This window comes from Pipra filicauda, unplaced genomic scaffold, assembly GCF_003945595.2.
Source record: "Pipra filicauda isolate LSUMZ 115617 unplaced genomic scaffold, ASM394559v2 scaffold15_size4787011_pilon, whole genome shotgun sequence".
Lineage (NCBI taxonomy): Eukaryota > Metazoa > Chordata > Aves > Passeriformes > Pipridae > Pipra > Pipra filicauda.
Window position 1 is genome coordinate 3,240,145 of NW_024104096.1, and position 22,265 is coordinate 3,262,409.

At 43.4% G+C, this 22,265-nt stretch overlaps 1 protein-coding gene across 26 annotated transcripts in view; it reads right to left on the minus strand.

Moving 5' to 3' along the window:
* Positions 1–22,265, minus strand: part of CAMK2G (calcium/calmodulin dependent protein kinase II gamma) — a 118,455-nt gene that overhangs the window by 30,122 nt on the left and 66,068 nt on the right. For all 26 annotated transcript variants that reach the window (XM_039379204.1, XM_039379203.1, XM_039379207.1 and 23 more), the window contains exons 4-12: positions 19,759–19,813; positions 19,133–19,198; positions 16,222–16,294; positions 13,025–13,127; positions 12,064–12,147; positions 11,108–11,202; positions 8,382–8,504; positions 5,994–6,077; positions 4,464–4,506 (exon numbers count right to left, since the gene is read on the minus strand). In XM_039379204.1, coding sequence (XP_039235138.1) covers positions 4,464–4,506; positions 5,994–6,077; positions 8,382–8,504; positions 11,108–11,202; positions 12,064–12,147; positions 13,025–13,127; positions 16,222–16,294; positions 19,133–19,198; positions 19,759–19,813 — 726 coding nt within the window. The remainder of the gene's footprint in view (positions 1–4,463; positions 4,507–5,993; positions 6,078–8,381; positions 8,505–11,107; positions 11,203–12,063; positions 12,148–13,024; positions 13,128–16,221; positions 16,295–19,132; positions 19,199–19,758; positions 19,814–22,265) is intronic.

Sequence of the window (22,265 nt, forward strand, 5' to 3'; positions counted from 1 at the left end):
AACATCCTCAGAGTGAAAAATCCCTGAACATCAGAGAAGTGAAACAGTACCACCATATGTTCTGGGAATGACCCAGACAAGCAGGGAAGCAACATTTTTCACACTTTCTGCAGTTTTCCCAGAACTCCACATTTGTCTTTGTGGACAGAAGACAGCTAAACTCATGTTCTACAACATTAAAGCAACTTCAGCTGAGAGTCCTTCTGTGCAGCACTATGTAATGCTGATCCAGTGTCTCCTGGTGCAGCCCGCCCATCCAGCCTCCTTCCCTGATTGAACCTCTGCACAGCACACACTGCACTCCCACAAGCCTGCCAGCACCCCAGTGTTGTAGAAAGAAACTTGGTCTGTGTTGTATTTAGTTCACGCATCATACTCTGGTTTAGAAGGACCTGGAGAGCCCATGAAATGCATTCACCCACAAAGCTGACTGTAGACGCCTCAAACAAAAGGGAAGCATGCACGTTTCCCCACAGGTTTCCCCACAGGTCAACCTGTACATGTTATAAGACAGAAATTAAAGGGGATGCTAGTGGAATTTCTACACAAGCAACAGACAAGACTTCCTGTAACAATAATAATTTTAGAAGACAGGCAGATTAGCTAAGAGACAACAGGAGGAAAAAAATTCAAGGACACATGAAGGTAGGTTCTTTACTGTTCAGGAAATGATCTCATACCCATGCTCTGCAGTTTTCCAGGCATGAGATACTAGTAATAATTTTCTTCATCCTTCCCACTTCTTCTACCTGTCAAAGGGATTAAATTCCCTCTTCTTGGTGAGTTAAGAGTTCCTCTAGAATTAAGCAATAAAAAAAGCACATGCTGCTAACCCAGCAACTTAAAAACACAGTTCTGTTCCTGGCTTAACAAGACATCCTCCAGTTAATCTCTGAAGAGAAACACAAAAGGCCTCCTGTGCACACACCCCAGAACTCTCCTGAACTTTAGGGAGAGGAAGATAAAAGTAGAAGGAATTATTAGAATAATTTACATCCACTTTTAATGATAAACTAGACTCTCTGGCCATAGTCATAAACATTTAAACACAGTAATGAAATCCATGTCACTCTGGCAAGCTGCAAATGGAAGTTACATACTGAAGTCCACAACTTCAGCAGTGAAGCTGCACAACTTCACTTGGTGAAGATGGCTGCTCCTAAGATGAAGACCAATTTTTTCCATCCTTTCACTCAGCTTATAGCAGACTTACTTAGAGAGTTTTACCTAATTGAGCCCAGATCCTTAAATATTGCAGGAGACTCTGAAAACCCTGTCTACTTTTTCCTAGTAATAAATTTACATTTACTTCTCAGAAAATGGTTTAGGAGTTTCATGCATATGATCTAATCTGTTGGTTTACCCGACTGTACTTCCGTATTCTGTAAGTGAATTCAGATCAGTGTTTGCTTGGGTCATCTGAACATCAGAAGCCACAAGTAAGCACCCAAATAATCCTGTGTATACCCTGGTGTGACCTCAACAATCCTACAGGGAAATTTAGATCACAAAGTTCTCTCTCACAGCTGAGCGAATGCCAACCAGAGTGTGGAGAGAAGCTACAAATCTCTTATTATAACCAGATTTCAACTTCCTGACTTATACTGAAAGGAGTACAACTGTACCTGTTTTTAACAAATAGCCTACAGCTGGCCTGAGACACAATCTTTTAACAAGAATCACAAACAGACTATTAAACTCTTGAATATATCATAACTTGGGAAAGGAGCCAGATAACATTCCTTTATCTTTAAGTTAACTGGCCTGGGGCAAAAGGCACCTAGCAAGCAACAAATTACTCATAACAGAATAAAAACTTTTTTTTTTCTTTGTAAAAAGTAAGATTTTCTTTATGGGCTAAAAAGAAAAAGAATACCGCTACAGACTCTTTAAGCATACAACTTGTCACAGGCTAAAACCACACTGTCCAGTGAAGGAACTCCATTTTACAACTGCAACACAGGAGACAGTAAGGACAACAGGATTACAGGAGTCTTCTCACATTTCCTGCAGACAGTACTATCGCGCCTAATTAATTGGTACTGGGGTCACATGAGCCTTCATTTTCCTCTCAGTTCAAAACATCTGTGAAAGAAGCTTTTAGGAGATCTCATCCCCAGACAGGAAGAAGCTTCTCTCTTCATAAATTTAGTTTCCTGTCTGCTGGGAATGGGGCTTTTAAAGGCCCAGAGAATAGTGTCACCCAATTAGAGAAAATAAAAATCCCTTAAGGGCTTTAGGGAAAGAAACAAGTGCTATCTCAGAACTTTCCAAGGGCAGTTAGATAACCTGTCACGACAGGGAAAGTCTGAGCTCTACCCAACGTTCCCACATGGACTTCCTAACTTTTTATTTTTCATTAGCATGCACTTATTCTTCAATTCCAGCAGATGTATGTATTTAACTGCAGCAACTTAAAAACATCTAAATAAATCAAAAAGTAATTACAGTTTTAAAAAAAGTCAAGCTCGTATTACACACAGTCCTGCAAAGAAAGCAGGAATAGATGACTTCCCCATTTAAAAAACACATAAAAAGATAAGGAATTGCTACTCTCCACAGAGACTATAAAGGCTTTGCATCTAAATTCATGACATCTCTTTCTGGACAGTTTATCTGAATGTCTCACACTTGGGACCACAGTTTATATTCAAAGCAGAACTCACTGACACTGAGAACCCTGCGCTCACTGTGGGCCACCGAGGATTTCCTTTGCTTCAGCTGTTAGCTGAAGTGGGTCCAGCAGCTTCAGCCCTCGAGACAGAGAAGATTGAGTAGAGCAAGCCTTTTCCTCCTCCATACTAGCTCAGGGATTAAGTGGATGCATAGGGTCACACACCATTAAGGAGAACCCTTCTCTCCGGCATTTCATGTAGTCAAAATCTGGGTCACAGGAGATTTTCATACCCAAGCACTTCTGCAGCTTCATTAGAAATGACAACATTTGAAGACTAAAAATTAACCTAAAATTTCTGCTTAAAAAAAAATAATCAAACCCCAATCTATTTCAGAATCATCAAGTGAAATAAAAACTAGTTGTGTAAATAGATCAAAAATGGTTCTTACCAGCATAAAGCCCAAGAAAATGTTCCGTTTTGTATAGTCCTGTGGAAGCCCTGTCATTGTCCCATAGCTCCTCAAATAGTTATTTCAGAATCAATCTCAGAAAAGAGTATATAATTTTTAAGTCCTGTAATAGCACAATCTTGGGACAGATGAATGGAGAAATCATTCTGTCTCTTTAAGGCCAAACTATGAGAAATGCAGTAAAGAGAAATCACTGTAGCAGCAAGTAATGCTGACATATTGGCACAGGTTCACCTCAAAGCAAGAACCAAGGAAAAAAAGTTCTGAAGTTGCTGAGGGATGTCCCTTAATTGTAGCACTGTTTCACATAATTTGATTTTTTTTTTTTTAAATCACCATACAGGAGGCTAAAAACCCTGCCTTGATTTCACAAAGAATGTATACATGAATGTGCACTTTGAATGCTGGAATGATCATTTCACAGGGGTTTTCACTGCAATTACAGGTTTATTGTAACACCACCTAGAATATAAGTATTGGTATCTACCATTTGTAAATGGCTAGATGAAATTAATACACTTCCATTTCATTCATCATCACTTAGAATCCATATAGCAGAGTTTCACTTGAAAGTAACTGTAGTCAGGTGCAAAAAAAATCTGACTCATGCATTCATGATTGCCCTTTAGAAAGAGGAAAAAAAATTGCGAGGAGGGTAAAGAATGCAAACAATCCTATAAACGAAAAGCACTTGCAAATAGAGGTTTTCCACCCAAATGGAAATGAACACAGATAAGACTGCGTCACCTAGATGTGCCGAGTCAAGACAATCATCTTCCAAAAAGCATGAATTTGCATGTTGAGATTTGCATTTTCAGTAAATGCACTACGTAATGCAGTTGGGTGGGAGCCAGACTACCAGCTATTAAATTTAAAAGGATGAAAACCACTTCTGAGACTCCGAGAAGGAAAACTCTAATAGCTAGATGCTTCAGACCCATTTTTGATGAGTCAAAGTAATACAATATCCAAATAGCTCCTGTCCCTATTCTCACCAACATTACTTTTCTGTCCCTGGTTCAGGTCTAAAGGACACACCTAGTAAGAGTTCTTGACTACTGGTTTATGATGGGAAAGCTAACAATGCCAGCTAGAATTTCCCAAAAGTAATCTGCTAACAAAATATCATGAGAGGATTGTGGCAGCTGACTTCATTTCTGTTCTGTACCATACTACAGCACCATATGCTCCTCCGCAAACAAATAATTTCCTATTTTACAGTGGTCACCAGCCAAGGCAAAGTGACCACCTTTACACTATGATGAACTGAAAGCATGTTTCCTCCCCTCCTACTCAACCCCCAAATGGTTAAAATATACTCCAACTCACTCACACAAAACAAAACCAAGGAATGGATGAGAACATTGAGAACTTACCTGAAAAATTCCGAGACACAAGCATCGTTGTAAGGATTGCACCCTGTGGGGAAGAGAAAGCAGGGATAACAGAGTGTCACTTGAGAAAGGGGCTGGGCTGACCCATGGAGAACACAGTGCATCAGGTGCCAATGCAGAGATATACCAATGCTACCCTGAAAAGTCTTAGTGTATCCAGGATTCTCACATGTGGCTGGTTGGGCCTGACATGGGACCACTCTGAGTCCTGCCTTTCTAGAATGGCAGCTAAGTGCCAGACAGGATAGCCTAGGAAATCTAAAATGGCACTAAGAGTTATGCTTAGACATATAGCTGCTTCCTTGCTTTCAAATGGCAGATGGCAGAGGCTCTGCCCCAGCTACAGGCAACTGGTAACACCAGTACTAGAAGGCAAAAAGTGCTCAGAACCAAAAGGCCCAGGACTAGCTGCTCTATTTCAACTCTTTGGCAGAAAGTAGAAGGGGTGAATATGTAGCAGAAGAGGCATGGGAAGCTTACAGCTTTGGAGAAAGAAACTACCTAGCTCCTCAATACACTACTTCAGTAGTCCGTACTGGGGGATCACATAAGGTGCTTCTCTAAAAATGCATCATCATGGCTGGGCTTCGCGAACGAAGATTTGGGAAGGCTCTATTCACATTTGCTACAGGCACGCTGGTGGCTAATGAGGCCAATACGAGACAGACATATCCGATTGCAAAAGGCACAGCAGAAAGACTCCTTAGATGGTGTATTCTGCAAGACACGGTTCTTTCTGCGTTGCCTTTTCTCCTCGAGAGTGATCCTGCGTGTGTTCTCAAAGGAGACAGCTGCGTTATAGATGGTGTGTCTCCAGGTCTCCCGACTGGAGGCCAGAGTAGACCAGTTATGGTGATCAATATGGCCAAGGCTGAGATGTTGTTTCAGGGAGTCCTTGTAAATTCTCTTCGGGGTTCCTCTCATGCGGCAGCCAGTGGCAAGTTCACCATAGAGCAGGATCTTAGGGAGGCGGTGGTCCTTCATCCTGGAGACGTGCCCTGCCCATCACAGCTGTGTTCTCATCAACATGGCCTCTATACTTGTGACTGCTGCTTGCTCAAGAACAGATGTATTGGTCACAAAATCTGACCAGTGGATGTTTAGGATTGTACGGAGGCAGCATTGATGGAAGCGTTCTAAGAGACACAGGTGGTGGCAGTAGATGACCCATGATTCAGAACCATACAGGAGAGCAGACAGCACTATGGCTCTGTAAACACTGATCTTGGTGCTTTTCTTCAAGTGTTTATTACGCCATACTCTTTTGTGGAGTTTTCCAAAAGCACTATATGCCTTTGCTAATCTGTTATCTATCTCTCCGTCAGTCTTACCATCCGAGGAGATGAGGCTATCTAGGTAATTAAACTGCTGGACTGATTTGAGCTCTGATTGGCCAATGGTGATGTGTCTAAAAATGCACTAGTCACAAAAAAAGACACTGTTGGTAGGAAGGCACTAACCTCAAATTCAGAGAATTAAAAACAAACTTAAGGCAAATTAAGATGTACTTACCTTTAGCTTTCTTCTAGCATTGAACTTTCTCAAGCATTCCACAGTCTCCTGCCTGTGCATCATCGATGCGACAGTGGATCGTTGCTGAAAAACAGGAACAGCAGAAGATCAAGAACAGATCAAGAACGTACCCTAACCAAATCAGGCAGGGAAGTTTGTTCCACTTGTACACAATTGTGACGTGCAAGATGACATGGCCAAGCCTCTCACCACTGCATGGCTGCAAAACACTGCCATGGGTTCACAACTTAAGAACTTCCATCGAGATGTGTTAAATCAAGGTATGCTATTGCAGGACTGCGCCTAAGAAACTCTGTGACTGAGGTACAGGTGAGAATCAATGCTCCCTGCCTTTCAGGCACTCACATGACTTAAGACAGTAAGAAGACAAAGCCAAATGAACAAGCATACTCATGAGGGACTGAGTCAGAGGCACTACAGAAAAGATCTGTGTTGCATTAGTTACAGCTTGAAAGGGAAATTCCGAGCAACAAGTGAATACTAGTGAGCAATAGCCTTCCTGGACACGGAAACCCCTGAATGTAAGTGCTTGACTAGCAGAGTCCTTGGCATCTTTGTATCAGTTTTGCAGAAATAGGTTTTCAGTGTGTAAGAGGAAAGATCATATAGTTCTCCTGTGCCAATGCAAAAACCTGAGCATAACCTCTAGCCAGTGATGCACATCTGTCATCCACAGCAGACTGGGACCCCCTCAGCTGCAGAAAGACAACTTCCCAGAAGCACTGCAGTCATTGAGACCCCGTGAAGAAATCAGAGACTGATGCTGCCAAGCATTTAGAGCACATGAGGAAAGCAGTGACTAATGCCAAAGTAGCTGTTGCTCTTCCATAGAGCCACAAGCCTGAATTCCCTTCACAAGGACAATGAGTGAATTACTAACCTGGCAGATCAGTGTGTACAAAGTCTCCACTAACTTTCTGCTGCCTGAAAAAAAATCTGCAATACCCAAAAGAACTCTAAACCATGCTCATATTCAGTTAGTTTCATGGGAAGTCTCTGCTTTGATCCTATTGTCAAAGCTAGTCACCCACTGCAGTACACTCAGCAGTGTGTGGGGAGAATGTAGCCAAACTGTCCTCTAACAACTGTTGGTGGTCACTGTTCAGTCTCCTTAGGAGTGAGAGTGATGTCCAGTTGTTCAATGTAAGCATACAAGAATAAGGACAGGCACTTCAGAAGTTCACTGATGCTAAGAAAGTCAGTGTCTCAGATACAGTTCAGATTTCCTACAACATTTACTTTCAAGGAGCCATACATATCCAGAAAGGAAATGTATGTTGCACCCACAGGGACTGCAGAGCAAATGGAAACAACAGACTCAACAGGAGGCAGTTTTGGTGAGAGGTTAACATGTCTGTGAAGTGAAATCAAACTCCCCATAACTCAGAGAAGGAAAGCCTCTCTTGAACTGCTCTATATTATGTTGCCACAGGGAGCAGGTTATCACAATACGGCTTTGGCTACAGGCATTGGGAGGAAAGTTAAATATATAGGAACTGCTATTGATTACAAACATGCAAGGAGAAAGAAAAAAAAAAAGATATGCAAAGCCTCAGCTGGTGTGAAGTTTTGACTTCCAAGGAACTTGCATCACTTTAGAGCAGACACTACACTCCTGTTACACAGATGTTCACATAAGTAAGCTTAAATTGCTCATCTGTTGATTTGTCGTGCACGGACAAAACCGTCACAGTTTTACAAGAAGAAATGAGTAAAGGAACACATCCCACATCCCCAAGACCCATCCCAGAAGTATGTTGGGGTATTACAAGAGCATCCAGTTAGATTTAGGTGAAACTATTTCATCCTTCAAAGATAAAAATTGCATCATTGCTGTCCTCCCCTACACCCACTCCCAGCTATGTTCTGCAATTTCCTTGCCAACTTAGCAAAAAATGAAAAATACTTATGTGGCAAGGCAGAAACTACACGCACAGAACAACAAAAGTTTTTTTGCTGATTTCAGGTTTACAGCCATTTAAGCTGAAGCACAGTAGAAATGTCTCAAATGCTACAAAGATGCTATGCCATAAACTGAAGTAGAGAAATGAGAGAACAAAATGATCCTAAAATTTTTGTCTGATGCCAAACTCCATTTTGACATTTTAGGATGATATGGACTGGAAGAGGAGATGTGGGAAAAAACAGAAAATGCAGATATTGACAAAACTTCTAAAAGAATAAGGGATTTTTTTTCTACAGTGGCAATAAATGCACCACAGCATGACAAAGTTGGCTTATTGAAGGTCATTAACCAAAAAAAAATCATAATTTGAAATATTTAAAATATTCTGGGTCCTTCAAGCCTTCCTGACACATCCATTCAGGGTACACCACAAATCAACCTGTAATAAGGAAAACACTTACGCAGACCCATGGATGTTTGAGAGCCTGGTCAGCTGTGATGCGCTTTGCTGGGTTTATCGTCAGCATCTGATTGATCAAATTCTTGGCTTCAGGAGTCACAGTGTCCCACTCAGGTGATGGGAACTAAAAGAGGAAGAAGGAACAGATGATCAAAGGAAAATACTTTCTACTAGCAGATGAGATTCTCCCCCCTACGCAGCTGAATTCCAGCTTTTGCCCTTTGGATACCCAGGGCTCAAACATTTGCAAACCCCATTAATTTTTGTGAAAACCCATGCTGAACAAAAATCATACAGAATCCAGCAAATGAATGGTACCAGACAGCAGGACACACCTGTACCATTCACCAGACATAGGCAGGAAGATTAAGAGTTTAAAAGCCTTTTAGGAATCACTCAGACCTTTGAATTTCTTTCACACTCAACAGTCAAAAATGTAAAGTCACAGATCTTTTTGACTGAGTTCTTACATAAAAAACACAAGCACTATCTTTTTTTACCCCATCTGGCTCTTTCTCCAGCATGCTAAAAGCTGTAACAGCATATGCAAAATCACAAACACTTAAATACAGCAAAACCACATGAAAGCAAAAACCACTGACAAGGAACATCCCATCAGATACACTTTTCCCACCATAAAGCACAGTATCCTGGAACAATACTAGTCACTTAGGTGTAGCAACCCACCAGCAAGTTGTTAGCAACCATCTACCATACCAGTATCATTACTTGGGGAGCAAGAGCGATGTAAGAGTGGATGGGAATACAGAAGTATGAAAACATAGTAAAGAATTTAAAGTATTTCAGCTGCTGATCATCTATGAGGGGTAACTGCTCTCTCCTATAATTCCATTAATGACAAAGAGGAGATATTTACACCATCCCCCAGATGCTTGTATGTGGTATGGATGACAGCACGCTGAGATTAAATCCGATGACTCTACTGTACAAATACAGGTGAACTTGAGAACACAAAGACAAATATGCTGTTGGGGTAAAGCTCCCTGTCTTTAGACGGGGAGAAGATTGACCCATCTTGAGCTCATTTCCTTACAGCACTACATTATTTAGAAGACGTTTAACCCATCTCTTTTCTCCTGCATTTTGTGCTTTACTGTTGGGTCATAAAAATACACCTGCCATATCTGATTTGCATATAGTCTTATTTCTGCATTTGCAGGCATCAGCAAGGCATTATACAATTTGTTCTACAAACACTGCAAGAGACTACTCAAAAATTATTATGATACTGAGTTTTCAAGCCAGGACACTTTCTCCACACCTGAACTCTGAAGTATTCATGGCAATGTCTTGCAAAACCCCTACCAATAGCACGAAGTCCAATTTACTGTTGACAGTTCCATCATGGTCAAGGAAGAAAAACAGACTGGTCCTGTGCATACAGGCCCCTTGGTGCTGGGGTAAGGACACCAATGGCAGGTACATCAGTAAAACTTGAGCAGTTTTCTACCAGGTACAACAGGGGAAGAATCTACTAAACTTGTTCACTACAGGGAAGAATTCAAAAACAGCAGACAGATAAGGAGGGATCAGGCACTTCACTCCTCATGACTCAAAGAAAGAGTTAGATATTTAACTCCTGAAGTGCTTTGAAAATCCCCACCAATATAGTGAGTGCAAAAACACTTAAAATAAGAACAGGCAACACAAAAACTAGAGGGGCAGGAAGGCAAGAGAAGAACACAAGTCCATTTAAGGCTATCAAGCACAAAGACATCACTTTCCTCTCAGGAAGCCACTGAGCCAGGACTCAGGGTTAGGCAGACCTTTGTTCTCACCGGTACAGCTGCTCTCACAGTCTCAGCACAGAAGCTGGGAGGTAACTGGAGTCCAGCAGAACTCTCACCTAATTTTTTTTTTTTTTTAACATACAAACCACAAGACAGCCCACAAAATGAATCCCCCAACTTCCTCCTGATATTCATGCCCATGGGCTTTGAACTAGGATTTCCAAGAGTTCCCTCTTCCCCCTTGAGCCTTTCCTTACATGGAAGAATTTATGTCAAACATTCAAGTTGTGGTACCCAAGCCACATTTTACACCACATTTGCTCCCCAGTACTAAGCTCCTTGCTATTCCTCTTTTAGGCACTTTTTACACCTAGTTTTGCCGTGCTCTAAAAAGTGTTCCATGAACTGCTTGGCTTTTTACCAGAGCCTCCAACCCAACATGCTGATGCCCACCACAAAGCCACCCCTCCAACGGCCCCCACCATTCAGTCATCTCACTGGGCTCCATGCTTTCCATGGCTGGAAGAGATACCACTATGGCACAGAGACCAAAGGCCATAATTTAAGCTATTATTATACAGAATACATCCCCATACTTTCTATTAGGCCTTGATAAAGATGAGCCCCTTCGTTCTACCTTCTGTCTGCTCCCCTGAAAAAGTTAGCATTGGCTACATCTGCAACACTTTGTGGTAAATCACTAGAAGACACGGTTTCCCACCATCTGCATTTCCAGCTCTGCATCTCCCTAGTGGCCAGCAACATCCTGGTGCCCACTGTGATGCTTTCCACATATCCTTTCAGTAGCCCCAAACAGGACTGTATCCCAGGCAGTGAAGATAACAAGGTATATGAACATGCCAAACATCACTTTGCAGAGAAGCTTGGGGCCTGCTGCTGGACACCAAGTAAGATAGTGCCTTGTTCTGGATGGCTTCTACACCCATGCAGGTACTCAGCAAGAAAGTGCCCTTACGTCATAGGCTCCGGCTTTGATCTGCTGATAGAGTTTGTGCTGATCTTCATCCCAAAAGGGAGGGTACCCCACTAGTAATATGTACAGAATCACTCCTGGGAGGGAGAGACACAGATACACTATGGTTAGGCTAATACGCCAATTATTCCTTCAGCCCCTCTTCCTTCCCTCTCAACAGTCCCCAAGGCAATGATTGCTCCATATCTTCATTTGCCATCATATTTAGCCTTCTGAGGTAGCAAGAGACAGTACAAACCTCTCATCTGCTGAACCTCACCCCGGGACTTCATGTTCAACTCTTAACACCGGCTGCCAAGAGCTAGAACAAGGTGCATGATGTCCTTCTACCCTACTCTGGCTACCATGGCTGGTGAGCCGCAGCTCCCAGCTGCTCTCAGAGTAAAATGAAACAACATGTCCTGGGGTTGTTGGGCAGCAAGGGGCTATTTAGGAAGGACTATATTTTTAGATGCTTATTTTGCATGGTCTTGGGACAAAAATGACACTGACAAAGCTAACACTCCTGGCCTGCAGAGAACCGTTGAGTCCAAGTCAGGCAACCCTGATATCACAGATCTTTAAACTTATCCATCACAGATACATTTACACTTACTTTTTAAAAAAATCATCCCTCTTCAGTATTTCATATTCTACATAGTTAGTGTAATAGGAAATTGCTACAGTTATCTAAACAACTGACTCTGCAAAGCATAGACAGGTCCTATCTTTTGAGTCTCAAACATCTGTTAGATGGCCCGAGGAAAGGATTAAGAGCCAGAATCTTCAGGCTCCAGTATTAACTTCATCTACACAAGGTGCTTATTCTCAAGTGTGCCTTTATGTCTCCACCCAAAAAGAAACAGCACTGCACACCCTCCCAGTAATAGGCTATAAGGAATTGCTCTTTTACATGAAATCATCTTGTTTAAGTGTAAAACATTTTGACAGAATCTTACCACATGCCCATATATCCACTGGTTTTCCATAAGGATCTTTTCTTAAGACTTCAGGGGAGAGGTAGCCTGGAGTACCAGCAAACCCTGCCAGGAAATGGATGACATGAAGTACTTACAGTACCCAAGCAGAAGAGATCTTGCCATATCACAAAATCCACTAGTAGTAACCAACAAATTCTAAAACCCAATTCCCACCCTTCATCTCGTATTTGCTAGAGCTGCCTTTTGGTATACCCACAAAAAGAGGGAAAAAAACTGAAACAGAAAATCAGATGGGATTGAGTGTCTATGTATTGCAGGAAAAACAGAAGAGTAAGAGGGACCATGTTAATCAGCTGGGCACAAACTCGTATGCCAGGCCTTATAGCATCATTACATATAATGGCTTGGAGTTTGAAAACACGAGACACAGACGGGACACATCGAATTGGCAAATGGTGGGGGCACACCAGGAGAAGCAGTCATCTCTCCAGAATCTCGGCAGCACTCAGTCTCAGAGCTGTTGTTTAACCTGAGAAGGTCTCATCTTAATTATGTTTTAGCTAAACAAAGATAAGGCCAGATCCGAATGTGTCCTGAGGAAGGCCAGGTCAAACGCATTTCTGTAAAATGACCAAACAAAATTCCAGATGTCTACACTTCTGAGCAGTATGAAAGATCAGATCAGGGTCTAAACTTAGCAGCTGCCTTCATCTCTGACACTAGCGTCTACTGTAAACTGAGAAGAAAATTAGAGAAACATATAGCCATTTTTTTCTGTCTTTATTTATCATATTCTTTCCTCTATTGCACTTAGGCTTGTGCCCAAGACCCAGAGGCTGAGATGCTTGAAAAAGAAGCAGCAATGCCAAATACACAGAGGTGTGCTGGAAGAGCCAAGAGAAAGTACTCAGGGAGGGTGCAACTCAACCAGCCAGCAGGAAATGGGGGAGTAAAAGTGGGAAAGCTCTAACAGTCTTACCAAACCAGGCCTGCTGCTCTCCCTGGACTTCTATAGCCAGTCCGAAGTCAGCCAGTTTGACAGCAGCACCCTTACATTTACTTGCCAGTAGTAAATTCTCAGGCTGAGGAGAAGAAAGAAAAAAAAGGGGTAAGAATGAAAGACTCACATCCTCATTAAAACCTCTTAGCTAGTATTCACATTATCAAATTCCACCTGCTGACTGAATTGAGCAAGCAGTAATAAATCTGTTCAGGTGGAAACACAGAAACAGCAATGAATGGCATTGACCTAGAGTGGCAGATAATTCTCACATCTAACACAAATCCTCTGGCTCCTCTATGAGAGCCAGAGCCTCTCCCAGCACAGCCCATACATTACATGCTGACACCAGAGGGCACTGGCAGTACGGTTCCTGCAGCACATAAGCCAAAACTTGTTTCTGCCCTCCCCGAAGAGAATAACTGGAGGGGGGGGGCAAGAAGGGAGGGATGATGCAGTAGATACAATCTGCAGTGATGTTTCTCCCCATGAACATTAGACAGTCCCCAAGGCACTGGAAAAGTAAATATGATGCTAATAAGGGCTGCCAAATTCAATGCTGTAATGTGGGAAGGCATCATCTGGATAGGCAGTAGTTTTCATCCCTTACAGAAAAAGCCTCAGCCTCAAATTGGCATAAGTAGCACAGCAGTGAGTATTCTTGTAAGCAGTTTTTTCATGCCACACATTTACAGCAGCATAAAATAATCTGTCTTGCTACTGCTGCCATCACCTATACAACAAGCAGCCATGTACTTCCCCCATGGGCCAGGAAATGGAGACAGACTTTTTCCCCCTCACATTTCCATGAATCTCACTCAGATCATAATTCTGTTGTGGTCAGCAGAAGACTTAACACAACTCCAAAAACTGGAGTGAGAGCTGGTAGCTTTCTCTCAGAGCAGCTAGTTACATGGGATCCCTTGAAACCCTAAAGCCTTTAAGGTGGTGGCTATTATGGCTCTGCAGGAAAAGCAACTTGTAGATAGGCAGGACAAATGGGATCTCTCATCCTATCCCCTTTTGATCATTTGTGCAATTCATATTAAGTTGGAAGCTCGGAAATCCAGAAAAAGGAGCTTGTCTCAGTTTCACAAATCTGACGAAGGTCTTTTTTTGCAACCTGCTCACCAGTTTCATCCCATGGCAACACTTTACCCCTGTTCTGCCTGACAGGCATAAGATGCTTTGCTTATTCATCTGTCTTGAAGTACTGGACATGTGCCTCCTTCTGCCTTGAATAAAGGGAAAACAGCCTTCCTCATCACAGCCCTTGCCATAAGCAGCATGGAAGGAGGGGAAACTGAATCTCAATACATTTGGATGCCACTGGCTCTTCACTATATGGGAAGTGGAAAAGATTGTGTTAATCAAGCTACACTAATGAAAATTCGCTGCTATAAACAAGACCCTAAAGCAGAAGACAAATGAAATGTTCTGAAAATCCCTCCCAACTCCATATCACAGCTGGGCTTAGCTTGACTAAGAAATAGTGACATTTAAGCTAGACTTATGCTAACTAAGCACTATTTGTAGCTCTATTTTGGAAACGAACACCTTAAGGCTAATGGTGCTTATCCATGTGCATGTTTGCCAACATATGAGTCGTCTCAGGTTTCAAATACTTTTTGGTGAGGATGTGAATGCACTCTGTAATTTCTTATGGTCCCTATAGGCAGCTCAATGTTTGACATTCTTTAATAGCATTTCAGCCAAAAGACAGGCTTATGAGAGGGAGGTGCAAAAGACAAAACTTTACTTGAAGCAAGCTCTGCAGTTATTACACACTGATCCTGAAGGCCAAGCTTTTAGCAAGGAGCTAAATATTACATAAAAAGCACAGGATCTTGCATTGCTAAAAGATATGGTTACTCCTCAGGCCTGGATAGTTTCAGTCAATCAGAGCAAGAAACAGAGGAATCATGTTAATTACAGCGAGGAGTGCCTAGCATCTGAGAAGCTCTAAACAAGTTGCTAACTTTCATACAAACAAAACTTTTGGAAGGAAACCAGATTATACATCTGAACATAGGATGTGAAGGAAAACTTATCCTGAACTGGAAAACACTACTGATTTTCACAGATGCCCTAATTTTGGGCAGTAGTGACTCTTGAATATTGCTTTCTCAAGAGCAAGCGTCAGGTCTAATTGTCAGCCATTCTGTAGTAGATCATTTGCATCTTTTTACAGTGCTATGAATCAGCAGGTCAAAAGTGTTGTATGGGACTTTGCCAGAAACACTAAGGGTTGTCCACCAGATCAAAACACCAGAGGAACATTGCCACCAAGCTTGCAACGTGCTTTTGCCTTGCTCTCTGCAAAATATTTTTCTACTTTCCCCCTTATGCATTGTTTAACAAGCCAAAACCAACACTAGTAGCCAGTGTCGCCCTGCATTAATTTAACTGGACTGCTGGTGACCATCACCATTTCCACTTTAGACAGAGAGGGCTCTAGGGCAGGCAGATCTTCCCACACAAATCAGGAGCCTGCCCAGCTCCCAGTACATCAGGTACAGTGTGGGAAGGGAGTTTAGGTAACTCCACTGTGGAGGCTCTGGGTCTATAAATGTGTTATAATGTGGCAAATGGTTGATTCACCCAGTGTTTAACTGGTCAACAGTTTTGGTTTTAGATTTAAAGTGCTTCTACCAATGAGGGAAGAAAGAAATGACACAAAAAATTCATGTTGAGCGTCTCTGCCCCAGCACAATGGCATGTGTTTGGCAACACTGCAGAATAAAAATACACATGCTCTGTGCAGACAAACTCATCCTGACAGATTGAACAGAGATTGCTCCAGGTCTCTAGAGATCTCTTCAATCACAAACTAGAAAGTATCCTTCATTATAATGAATCCTACCCAAGTTCCTCTGGAAGCCTACTGTACTCCAAAATTCACAACTACTTCATCCTGGAGCTGCCTCAGAGAAGCTGAGAGCTGGCAAGGTTCACAAAGACTGAAAACGTCCTCGAGAGTTCAGCACACCCTCTAGAAAACTCTGAAGAAGCAAATCTGTGCTTCAGGAGCCCCTGAGCCCAGTTCAAGTAAAAAAAAGACAAAACCCAACAACAAAAAAACCTCCTGCCAGCTGGCAACACAGTATTCCTGTCTTGACTCTTCCAATGATCCCCTGGGTTGCTCTCCTCAGACTACAGCACAGAGGAAACATTACCTTCAAGTCCCTGTGCACGATATCATGCTGGTGAATGTGATTCACACTCTCCAGTATCTGATGAATACAGTGGCTGCAAGATAAAAGGGAGAGACACACGGAGTTACGCACACACATTTGACATCTCATCTCATCCCAGAACTATTTCCCTAACTTTTATACTTGTACTAGGGGGAAGTTCAAGACCCCAGGCTGAATCCCTTCGTCATGACCACTGGATGTCACAGCTCAGTACTGTCACAGCTGAACATCCCCAGCCTCCCAGCAACAGGATGCCAGACATCCTTTCTATAGCAGGACCACAAAGCCTCTCTCCTACCTCCCATCATTTCCTTCCTTTCCTTCCCATCACATTAAGCCTCTCACTTGTTCCTTCAGACAACAGTGCTCACCCCACACAGAACAACCAAGGCATCTGAGTATCTGCAAACAGCAGCCGAAATTGTGCAAGCAAGACCAAATCACTCCAGGAAACATTTTGCTGGGCTAGTCCTGAGCAAAGAATAAACTTTGAGAGAGCAGCAGCCTCCCCCAACAAATTCAGGATGACGACGCCTGGGCGCCTGCCAGTTTGCAAAGCTTTCAGAGCAGCATCTCAAGCACTTTATATACACAATGCGCACACACACCCGCTTGCTGGGTGCCTTTTAAGTACAGATCCCACTTAAGGGGTTAGTAATCTGAAAAGCAGACTCATTCCGTTAAGTGCAGTGTGCTGCACTCCCCCAGCTCAAAGAAAACCCTGTCTCTGCCATTCTCACTGCTGTAAACCACAAGGCAAAAGCAAGATGTTATTTACACCTGTCGCATAAGGACAGCACAACACGCCCATGGGTGAGATTCCTGGTTGAAACCATCTCTTCCACTAAACACTTAGCTGCCAAGGGTGAATGTGTAATGGAATAGGGATTTTGACAGCTGTGGCTGGGCAGTAAGCATGCAGATGTGGGCAACTCAGAGAGGTCTGTGTCCTCGCTGCAGGATCTCTCAGTCCCCTCACCAACTTCTACAAATCTCAGGGGAACAAATTTGAAATGAGTGAAATATTTGAGGGAAGGGAAAAAGGCTTCTGGAAAAGATAGGAAGAGGGTGAGGGGGAGGAAGAGAAGACGAGGTGCAGCACTGTGTGTTTGCTACCCCCACCCCTCTGGAGCTGGCAGTATGATCCTTAGGGTCGGAATCCATGAAAATCTCCCCGCTCCCAAAACAAAAATGTATAATTAGAACAGAGCTGAGTCTGAGCGAGAGAGATTTTCTGGCCAAAAATGGCAAAAGTGTGAGGTGTCCCAGGCAAGCCAAACACGGCAGATTGGCACAGACCTCGCTTCCTTGCTCTCCCAGCCTGCTCTGGAATTCAGCACGGCATGGGGAGAGAAAGGGAGGAGTTTCACTCTGTCATCTTGTGGGCACTTCAAGACCTGGCTGGCTGACAATCAGAGGGTTGAGCACCCTGAGGAGGGCTCACAGAGCAACAGACAGTTCTTCTTTTCCCCTAACTCTGCCATAATTTTCCCGAGCAGTGTCAGTCACTGACAGCTCTTGAGCACTTCAGGGAACAGGCACCGGCAAGAGGGACAGTGGAAGGATTGTGATTGATAACCTCAAAACTTCCCAACTTCAAGGCAGAGTGGCATGACTGATTGTTTATCCATCTGAGATGATGTGCCCACAAGATCTGTACACCCCACTGAAAACATCTGTGGGGCTCTCAGACCTCTCTGCCAGGAGTTCCATCAGATGTGATGAGTTCACTGGCCTTCCCAGCCACCAGACAGCTCACAGCAGAGCATGCAGTGCGATGCCTCGTTTGAAACCCTGCAATGCCCAGGAGACAGGCTGTAAGTGTACCACAGGGAAAGCAAATAAGCACCTGCAGACTCCATCAACAGTCCCTACACTAACATCCTCCCTCCTTCCTTGCACTCAGTATCATCTTTCTCACAGTACTGCCTACCAACCTGCCACAGCGTCCACTACTTCCATCTTACCCCTCTCTTCTCATGGCTCCCCTAACTCCTGTTTCAGCAAGGGTTAGTGTGGGATAAGAACACAAACGCAGAATAAGCAGAGTAAAATGTCACCATTGGGTCACTTCCAGGCCATGCTAAAGCAGAACAGGAGCGGCCTAATCCCAGCTTTGATTCCAGATGCTGTGTGTCCAGCAGATGGATGGGTCAGAGAACACCCTCAGCTACTGCTGCAGAGAATACTCACACTGCATAAAGAGGGACAAGCACATGCCACTTCAGGAAGCTCACACGTGGGAGAAAGGGACCCATTGAGGAAAAGAAGGGCATAACTAAATATTTTTAACATTAAAATATAAAGGTTGCTCTCACATACTGTGCCTTTTCTTACTGTTCCAAACAGCTCACAGTCACAGAGGGCTTCCACAGAAACACAGCCTTCAAAGCCCCCTCTCCCCAGTCCCCTGTAAACCACTACCTAGACACAGGCAAATTGAATAGGTCTGCCCAACAGCAAGGGCACATCACTGGAAACCCTGCTAGGAGAAGGCAGAGGCCAAGTAGGCACACCCTCACAGCCACAGGACAACTCTCCCCTCCATTTGCTCAGTAAGGACACACTGTCACCACCCACCAAAGAGGTCAGGTAGACAAAGCTGCTAGCAATGGTTCTCCCAGCAAAGAGCACAGCATCTGCAAGTGGCAGAGCCAGCAATGTCTGCAAGTGGAAAGGGCTAGAGCTGCAGCAAGTCAGGTTGACTGTGACAATAAGCTTATGCTAATAGCAGAAAGAGGAAGTGTTTTCTCCAGACAAGGAGCAAGAGTGTTAGAACAAAGCCATGCACAGATCAGCAGTCAGGAAACTCATTCCACTTGTACACTGTACATGTATGTACAATGTGTGTACATGGCACAAACATGGAAGGGTCTGGAAGGAGCCTTACCTGGCATCTGCTTCACTGTAGTATTCTCTAGCAACAATATCCTCAAAGAGCTCCCCACCAGTAACCCTGGAGAGCAAAAGAACAAAGGAGGTTATGGAGCCCATGCACGTGTAGCTCAAGGATGCTCAGGATGTATGTGGCCCCCCATGTGGACCCTCTGCTGCAGCCTGTGTGAGAAACTGCATCACAGGGGAACCAGAGCACAGCTCCACCACCATGGCACCCGCACTGGCATATCCATGTGACTGACACTGTGGACTTCCATTTCACCAGCAGTGTATGGACTGCACACGAATTGTCCATACACCTCTACAGAGCTTAGTATGTGTTAAGCTTGGGAACAACACCCCTCCTCTGACCTCCCCTAGGCTGCCCCAGAGGCAAAAGTCAGTCTCCATGCACAGGATAGCTATTCTTTGCCATTCCATGCTTACACCTGGTGCCAGGAGCCTTCCTGGTCTGTCCCCACCACACAGTCAATGGATTTTTGTCAAATAGGCCAGAGGTATCTACAGGTCTCAAAAGAGAAAGGGAGAATTACAGTAATGCAGGTGTTTTTTATTCCACTCTTAGTCAACCATCAATGTGCCTGCATCACTGGTGAAGCATCAAAGACAGACACTTACAGATCAAAGACGAGGTAATGGAAACCTTCTTCTGAAATGCTGTCATGGAGTCGCACTGCAAAAACATAATCAAGAAATGGAGATTTACAGAGCATGTAGCAAATATGACACTTCACAATTCAAACTCATGCACACAGCCAAATTTTCCCTCAAATCAATCAGTTTATTAATTCCCCATGCCCTTCACTTTGTGCTCCCTTAGTGACCCATTTCCTTCTGTTATCTCAAAGGAACAGATGGGTGTCCTTCCCAAACACTCACCCCTCCCCAATGTCAAGACGAACTCTAAGCATCTTTGACCTCCTGTTCATTGTCCTTCTCTAACACTTCAGTACCTTTCCTTTCACATCTGCCAATGTTTTCCTCCATGCTCATGTTTTGCCGTCTCTTCCCATCCATTCTTATTCCAGAAAACAAACTCTTTTCAGAGTCTCAAAGCAAGCCCCCAGTCCATAAATTGACTTCCGACCCCACCTGCATATCAGTATCATTGGTCTTCCTTCTGCCTTTCATCTGTAAGGCTACATGACATTCCCTTCTCTTACTTCTTTTTCCTCACTTACACCCCAGCCTTAAGTGTCCTCCTGACTTACATCCCAAATCCTTTTCCAAAATTCAGAACCAGCTTCTTGTCTCATTTTTCTGACCTGCTTGTTACAGGACATATTTGATCACATTTCCCTTTCTCAAAATTTCATCCACCTTTAGCTACCTATCTCTCTCTAATTCTGCTCCTGTTACCTAAATTAATCTTCACCTTTTACCTTTCCTTGTCCCCTTTAATGTGCAGGCCCACAATGGGCCACTATTCCCTGATATTCTGGGATCTCTGGGGTTCTGTCCTCCTTTCCTCATTTTACACACAGGCAATAATTATTGTATCTATGTACCCAGCACAGTGCTGTTTTATCCTGTCAGAATTAAAATCTCAATTTCTTTGATTTTTTTGGAACTAGTTCTAAACCAAGAGAAGTAACTTCATTTCATATTGCTACCTAACCCTTACTTTTTGCTTTTCTCCTCTTCTGCAAAACTTCACACTTTTCCCTGCCAATCAGTCACAAGTTAGCAATCCTCTTTGACTCAACTTCTAAACCTTCACAGCCTGACTAGAACAAGGTGTCTTCTTCACATGACCATCTCACCCAACTAAAGCAACTAGCTGAGACAAGACTGGGCCTCAGTCACTGTTGAGTATCGACCAAAGTAACATTACTGGTCTCAATCTCACAAGAGAAATCTCATTATCCTGCTCTGTCACTTTAATGGTACCTTTGCCTCTCCTTGCTGTCTTCCATTCTCTTCCGCATACAATACAGGTGACCTGCCTTGATCTTCCCAGCATCATGGTTTTCTCTCTGCCAGTATCAACAGGTCAGTTTGCACCCCTTATTGGTGCATGATATCAGATACCACCTCTGTCTTGGGAATGTTTCAAACTAGCACGTGGCACACAATCCTACCTCATAGGGGACAGCTTTTGCACATGTTGGCAATGCTCTTCTCTGCTCCTCTTTGCAACTCTCCTTTGCTAAGGCACCCTTCCACATGCATGCAAACATGCACAAACTCAGAACAGAGAGTAGCACAGATGTGCAGAGACCACTGCCAGTACCTTATCTAAAAGGATATCATTCTTTCCTTATTCCTTTTGCCTGTTCATTCCTATATTTTTCCTCCCTTTATCTACAAGCTCTCTGACCTGGTCCCATGACCACTTTCCTTTCCTTAGCATTTCTACTGCATATCTAACTGCAGGGGTTCAGGAGGAGTACTCCACCCAGCATAATGCTGTAAACATGCAAGTACAGTTAGAGTACCAGTACAGTAGGTGTTTCAGGTGCAACATGGTGTTCCTACTGCAGGAAAACAGACACATCACCTTTAAGAACTATGTTCCTTAAATCATTCACTGCAAACAAAAAAATCCTCCAAGTAAGCAGTTTTAGCTGGCTATGTAGTAACTTTATTGCAATACGATTTTGTGCTTACAAGAAAACTTGCCTCCTGAGCACTTGGCAGAAAGTAGCAGAGGCAGCATTACAAAAATGCAAGTGAGGAGAAAGGTATTTCCTAGGAGAAAAGATTTTCATTCAAGTCTGGAAACAAGATGGAAAGTGGCTGAAACAGACACCTAGATTCCCAATGCAGGGCAGTTTTCACTCCAGTGAACAAGACTATTTGAGGTGAAAGTAGGAGACAAGCACATCAACAAAAGCAGAGGCCCAGAACACAGGCAAAAGTCTGTGAAGAGACCTTATGAACAGATGGAGAAACTTCAAGGAAAGCTGAATGTGCTAATAAGGTCATGTCTGGTGACGCTCAGTGGGCATGAAAAAGCATTCTCCTTCCTCTGGCACCTGAAAGGTCACCAAAGCACTGCAAGAAACAGTGAGCAGAGAAGAGAGTGGTATGAATGAAATCATGACAGAGGAGGAGCACAGCCACCAGCAGGTTGAGAACAGTGGCCTTGAAAAAGGAACAACAAACACGTCTGCAGGTAGAAA